The sequence below is a fragment of the Lactuca virosa genome, chromosome 4 (assembly GCF_052849685.1).
Source record: "Lactuca virosa cultivar CGN04683 chromosome 4, Lactuca_virosa_CGN04683_v6, whole genome shotgun sequence".
Lineage (NCBI taxonomy): Eukaryota > Viridiplantae > Streptophyta > Magnoliopsida > Asterales > Asteraceae > Lactuca > Lactuca virosa.
In genome coordinates this window covers 201284731-201292172 of record NC_136429.1, presented here as the reverse complement: position 1 = coordinate 201292172, position 7442 = coordinate 201284731, and the positions used below count along the sequence as shown (strand labels likewise).

General features: G+C 35.1%; 1 protein-coding gene across 1 annotated transcript; it reads left to right on the top strand.

The window, feature by feature from the left end:
• The first annotated feature begins 3513 nt into the window (after positions 1–3513).
• Positions 3514–6049, top strand: LOC145107921 (uncharacterized). Its single transcript, XM_079044878.1, has 5 exons — positions 3514–3905; positions 4006–4522; positions 4610–5105; positions 5176–5257; positions 5787–6049. The coding sequence occupies exons 1-5, from the start codon at positions 3864–3866 to the stop codon at positions 6015–6017; spliced, it is 1368 nt and encodes a 455-aa protein (XP_078901004.1). The 5' UTR covers positions 3514–3863; the 3' UTR covers positions 6018–6049.
• Positions 6050–7442: the final 1393 nt, after the last annotated feature.

Genomic DNA, 7442 nt, shown 5'->3' with positions numbered 1-7442 from the left:
CCTAAGAGTCATAAAGTTGCAAAATTTATCTCTTTGCTCCACCCAAAATCCAATGAAAGAGCTTATTAAGAAAAATAACTCTATATCTCTAAGGAAAAGAAAAAAGATTGGATCAAGATCCTTACAAATGGTCCAGCAAGATGCTTTCAGAGGTTGGGGAGTGTTGCTTGCTGGTCTCTTGCATAAGATCTTCATCTACTTCCTTCAAAATCATCGAAAGCTAGCAAATGAGCTCCAAAAGCTTCAAGAAGATGAGGGTTATGATTTATGAGGGTTTGAGAGTGATGGAGGATGAGGATGAATAAACCCTAACCTCCTCATTCCTTTAAATAGGGCGTAAAGCCCGAAATTCAGGGTTTCATTAAAATTCGTTGCCACGTCGTGGCCCATATGGCCATGTCGTGGCCTATATGGCCATGTCGTGGTGGGTCTTTTAAATCCCTCTATCTTTGAAAACATGGTCACGCCGTGGCGAGGCTCCACCATGTCGTGGCCACACTGAATGAAGACTTACAATATGACGGATTGGTTCATACTTGAAACGGGTGTTACATGATGGCTCAGAGGAGATGCAAAAAGGTGTACCTATTGTCCGTCCTCATAAAGGAGTTCCCCACATCTAAATGCTAGAAAAACATTTGTTATACTTAATAAGAAGAAATGTGTTTTATGATGACTTCCTAAACAAGATGATTGAGCTCTTAGGAAAGAAATGAGATGACATGACAGAGAGTAGAAGTGACTTCATCAAAACTCTAACATGGTTCATGGTGTTTAGGAGATTGGTACTTGAATTGATGAAATCCATTGATCATAACTAAATGTCTTTTATTTTTATTTTTTGGCATGTACTTGACCCTTTGATCTTTCATTGACTTTTCATTCACTTATGATATATATGATGATGATGATTTTTATGCCAATTTTGGCTTAATTGTTTATTACTTTTTACACTTAGTTTAGCATTGAAATATATTTATGTATGTGATTGTTACTAAAATAAGATGAAATATCTTTAAAAATGTTTAAAAAAACATCATGAGTTGTTTCAGGTTTCAAGAAATTAGTAAAAATGGCTAAGTCTGAAATAGTGTCAAGTTGGTCAAAAATCAGCCTTCTACTTTGGGAAGTCGAAGCCTATCGCAATGAGCATGTTGGTCATTTCCGAGAACTAGAAGGTTTGCCCGATGATAACTTGGTCGTAACGAAGAATATAAGGCTTACCCAATGAGGACTTGGTTGTTATCGAGGAATAGAAGCCCAACTTGATAAACTCAAGATCGTCACCGAGAACCAGAATGCATTTCGAGGAGAGCTATCGGTTGTTTCCAAGTAGTATAAGCGTAGCCTTATGAAAACTCTAGTCGTTATCTAGTACTAAAAAGGCCAACCCAATGAAGTCCTAGTTGTTACTGAAGACTAGAAGCATTACACTAATGAGACCCAAGCCATGATAAAGGATTATAAAGACTCCTTGATGGGCATAGTCATAACAACTATGTACAACATGTTTACTTAATGAACTAGTAGCCTCGATGACTAATATGCATTTTCTCGAAGACCACAACTAGCATGTTACTTCCACATCATCATTTGGTCAGATAAAATTCAAACTTATTTTTAACAAAACACTAACTGAATTTCATTAACCCCTAACAGACTTTAGCGGAAAATATATTTTCGTTAAGTGAACATTATGCCTTATGCTAATGTTAGCAAATTGACTTGTGTTTCTTGACCAATGACCATAACGAAACATTTTTTTACCACTTTTTAATCATCCATATCGTTACATTTTTTCCCACATACCACCGTACCCTCACCTAGAAATACATGTCACATTCCTTAACATGCAAATATGACATACAACTTACTTATTTTAACAATCACCCAAATGTTATGATAGAAAAATATGTGCATCATCTTCATCATTTCCACCAATCCATGAACATTTCTCTCTCGTTACCACCTTTATGATCAAGTTTTGCTGAAAAAGAATGTTCATCACTTTCATTTGAAAAAGCTACACATAGTTTATCATTTGTAAAAGACATGTTTACTTTCATTTTGTGTTGGTGATTTTAGTGACACCTAACATTTTGTGTAATTGGGACTGACATGTGAGCTAAGGGGCTTATTGTTTTGTACTCTATATTATATGTTTGGTGAATACGGAGTGCATGCATATATAAGATCGAACTATAAGCCGATACGACAGCAAGACGGTGGTCAAGGGGGTTACGCCCCCTTGCAGGGTCCTAGGGGCAGCGCCCCTAACGGGGTCCAAGGGCAAAACCCCTGGCGGTGGCCCCTAATCTGTCTTTGGCTTGTGTGATTATGGTAAAACCAAATTCTAATGGATGATTATGGTGAAATTGATAAATCTTATCAATTTTGGTAACCATTGATTATGTAATTAAATTCGTGATTCTCCTAATTAATATAGAAGACGGAAACCCTAATATGTCTAGGATAAATACGACTCTTTTATTGAGCCATGATATACCCTCTTTAGCTCTCATTCTTCTATACAAACTTAGAATCATCTGATGATTTGGCTTGTGTTTTTGTGCCTAGATATACAAATGTCATTTTGGATGATCATATACTTGATTTCCTGTAACCCAGACATATGGTGAAAATATCAGTTCGAAAAATGAACTTACACGATCCAAAAGAAATTCGGTTCTCCACCATCACCCTACTCAACTATCATCCAACTACAAACTTAAGGGGCCAAAAATTCCTAGAATGTATGATATAATTATATAAAGAAAAAAACTAACTTATCTGAAAATGTTAGGAGAAGTATTTTTCTTTAAATTAGTTGTTTTTGTAATATTTTGACCATATTTATGTTTTTTTTAATATAAACAGTGAATTTTATAATGATGTGTCTATTTTAATTTAATTTTTATTATATTTATGACTTTGGAACCCATTTTTCTTTTCGTCCTAGACCCATTATATCTTTGGACCGGCCCTGATTTTGTACTTTGTAACTAATACGTCATCAACAATACTATATTTTTTTTGAAGAACATTGAATTATTATTATCATGTTCTCTATCTTACTTCTTCATTTCATTTTTAATATAATTCAATCAGTTTTTCATCATTGTCATTTTAATTGTTTTTTAGAAAATCGAAACCAAAGATAAAACGATTTTTCATATAAATAGACATGGACTTCTATTTAAAAAATTTCAACATATAGTTAACGTGTTATTTACTGAGAGTTAAATGCATTATGAGTTGATTGGTGGTTTAAATTCCATTTGTGACATGTGAAATTAAATAATAGTTCGTGAGTAAATTATAATGTATATATATGTTGTTCTAAAAGAAAAATAAAAATAAAGTTTTCATTTCTATTTTAAATAATCAAAACAATATGCTGATTTGAGAATCTATTTAACTTTGAAAAAAAACTAAAAACTTCTTATATCAAATTTTGTAGAATTAAATGAATCATGGTAAATCAGAAAACCAAGACTTGTATTTTACAATGTGCTATTTTTTTCACCTCAAAAGCTTGCAAATTGCAATACAAACTCACCTAACAGAAAATCTTTGGCTTATGCTTTCATCTTCTTCCCACCACCTCAAACTGCAACAACTAAACCCTAGTCTACCTGTTCCTGATTCTAACCTACCTCACAGTTGCCATGTGAGTTCAATACCTTCGGGGTGGGTTCTGTTGACCAGTAGGTACCATCGATTTATCCAGCAGTCGCTACCATCTTTCCTACTTAAGCTCTGTCCTGTCTTTCCTACCCTTAAGTAAAAAAATCGCTACAGATTCCATCTTTGTTTTTACAACAGTATCCTCTTTACTCCTACTGTCCTTCTCCATTATTGCCATGGATCTTAAAACCTCAAGGTACCTTCACCCTCATCCTCAGGTAAGAAATCATTTTTACGATCAAACAAACCACTTTGTTGGTTTCTTCTTCTTCTTCTTCTTTTTTTTGTTGATTGTTCTGTTTTTTTTTTTTTCAACAGGTGAAAGACAACCCGTTTGATGATCGTTTTCCTGATTCTGTTTGTAAACTCGATCTCAAGGAGACTACCGATTTGGTTAAGTTGTTCCCAATGGCGAAAAAAGATGGAGCTGGGGTTAAGAGTAATGTGATAATGGAAGCTCCACCTACACCGGGTCGACCCGTTTTCAGTTTCAGTGTTGGGTCGAGAAAGAATGTTCCTTCGAAATGGGATGATGCAGAGAAATGGCTGATTAGTGGTTCCGACTCACCTGCTCATCATCATCTTCATGGGTTTGTGAAATCTCCGGATTTTGTGTCGAAACACTGTAACAATGGCGGTGGAAATGGGTTTTTGGGTAGAACACAACGGCAGGAAAGTCATCAGAAAACAGAGGTATCTTCAGGGATTAATACAGATGAAAAGGTTTCGAAAGCAATTTCTGTTTTTCAAGAGGACCACCATTATCATCATCATAACTCAAACAGACCTTTCAATGGCGTCTCGTCGTCTGTCTCCTCTGATGTACTCCTAAAAGGTGAACATCGCTTTCTCTCTTGTCATCTTTCTCCTTTTCATTATCTGATCTTAATTCCCATAAGAATAAATTCATCTACGATTACAGATAAATTCACAGATGGATCGGAAGTCATGGAACCCGATTTTTCGAGATTCAAATGCGTGGTGCCAATCAACGAAGGGTATGATCAATTCAGTTCCATGAAAGACGCATCAACTGAAGTCATTCACGAAGTTAAACGGAGAGACACCGGAACAAATACGACGCCGCCTAGAAGCTCCACCGCCTCCCAGTGCTTCACACCGTTCGAAAGCTTCTCTCCGCCGCCGAACAACACCCCTGCAATGTCAGGCCCATTGTCATTAATGAACCCAAGCAGCTCCTTCGACATTGCAGAGTTACAAGAATGTCATTTCGCGAAGTTACATCTAGAGTCGCCATTCAATTCGGTTGCCTGCAATTGGAGCTCGAGAGAGGAAGAAGAAGAAGATGTATCCAAGAGTCTGAGACACTACGAGATGAACAACGATTGTCCAAAAAGCATTACAGAGCCTAAAGCTTGTTCTTGGGAAGAAGAAGAAAAGATGAAATCCCATTTCAGGTAAATTCTAATGTCTGTAATACTTCGGATTAAAAGTGTTAATTATAACTTTTGTCGATTATATGTATAGGTATGAAAGAGAAGAAGCAAAGATTCAAGCTTGGGTAAACCTCCAAAACGCAAAAGCAGAAGCTCAATCAAGAAAACTTGAGGTAAAATAAAGAAAAAAAAACATGATTTTTGATTTTCTTGAATCATGTAATTTGTCTGCATGCTGTAAATAATGGTGGACAATTGTTCAAGAATTGCAGTGTGTCAATTGACTGTATTATGTTGACTTTTTCTGGACTACTACCAGTTTTGTTCCTGATCACATTGAGCCCCTCACCATTTCTTACCCGAAAAATTTAATTATTTACTTTGTTTTTGAACCTCTTTTAGTGTGATATTCCTCGTTTTAATGCAAAAATATGGAATATGTTAGTACATAACTTAAAAGATAACATCAGAAGTCTCCAAGATTTCATTTTTTTTTTTTAAATTTTGATGCTTCAAGTCTGCAACTTTCAAACCCATGTGAAGAAAATAACTTATAGTATATTTTTCTTGAGAAATGGGCTTCAACGTTGAATATTAATAATCCCAAGTGATTAAACTATTAGTACATATTTACATGCAAACGAAAGCTTTTGAATTAGACTGAAGTTTATCCATTGAATGTATGTATATAATATATTACAGGTAAAGATTCAGAAAATACGATCGAAATTTGAGGAGAAGATGATGAGGAAGATGGCGAGTGTTAATAGAAAAGCTGAAGAACTTAAAGCAGCAGCTCAGTATGAACACAACCTGCAAATTCAAAAGGCGACCATGCGAGGGAAGAAGACAAAGAACCTCCATGAAAGCTTGCATTTTTCCGGCAATGGTGGCTCTTGTGGTTGTTTCCCATGTAACAATATTGACACTTGATTTATTTATTTAAAGAAACGAACATTTCGAAAGTGAAATGACTAAAAAAAAGTTGAGGAATGTTAAAGGAATCAACATAAAACAAAACAAATGGAAAAGGAATGGTGTTGATGTGTCGAAAAAGTGGGATGTGTAGTCAGTTCATGGCAGAAAAAGACTCTTGCCCAGCCTCCTACACAGGAATATACAACTCTTAATGCATGATGTACAAGTTAATATAATAGCAAATCCTTTATATACGTGTCAGATTTGTGCATGAATATAAAGCTGGTATTGCTGCGTATCTGTCCTCTCCTGTATAATATGGTACTACTTCTACATAAGAAGTTACTATGGGGAAGATTTGTTTGGTTTTATTCTAAATTTGAAAACGAAAAAAGAAAAGTCACTTTACTTAAATCATCACATATGAATTATAATATAAAGTTGATTATGAAGATGTTTTGTAATTTTGTTGGTTGTTTTTCTGATCACAAAATGGTGAAACCCATGAACCACAACCAGTGGCAGTTTGTGTCTATGGAAGTGGAGCACATGGCTTCTCTTTGTTCAATGCTTGTGAGGCTGACTGTCTTCACAAAGTCAAAAACCCATTTGGCAAAGTTTTAGTTGACCAATGTTATCTACCTTTAGAAATTCTTTTTGAAACGATAATTAAGTAGATCATCAAGCCTATTAATTAAGATAGTTTGCATTAGGTCGGACAAGATAGTTTGCATTAGGTCGGACGGAGTACCTACAATGGCACCATGTGGTTCACCAAGCCAATAGGAGAGCGAGGTGACAATTTCTTAGGTTTTGAGAAAGGAAAGTGAGGAGAAAATGAGATGACGCTAATGTGACAAAGAAAAAGTGAAAGATGATATAAAGTATAAACCATTGGGCCTTAGAGAGAGGAAGGAGTCTAGACGGGTTGAAGTTTTGGCAAGGGAGATACCGTCGGCATATGATCCCTAGCAAGCAATGGATTCAACGGGTTCTTACATTTATTCCACTTAGCGGGTTTACCAACTCGTCCATTTTGTTTCAATTTCATATTGAATGGAGGAATAAACATGAAATATTCATTCCTATTTTTTCTTGTTTTGATGTATGTGGGGTTGATAACATGCACTCTTATTTCCTTTTATTTTATTTATTTATTTATTCTTTTGTTTTAATATAAATTTGTACAATGAAAATGAATATATTGACATTTTTAATTTAATTAGATAATGTTATGTTTTGTCTTATTGGTTTTGATTTTGATGCATGCGGTGATAAAAAATGTTATGTTTTATTATATTTTATATTTTTAATTTAATCAAATAAAAATAATGATGTGGCAATGGGTCGGAAAAGATAAGGTTTTCATGTGTTATAGATTGAGAGGGTTGGAAGAGAGAATGTGTTATAGATTGGGAGGGTTGGAAGAGAGAATGTGTT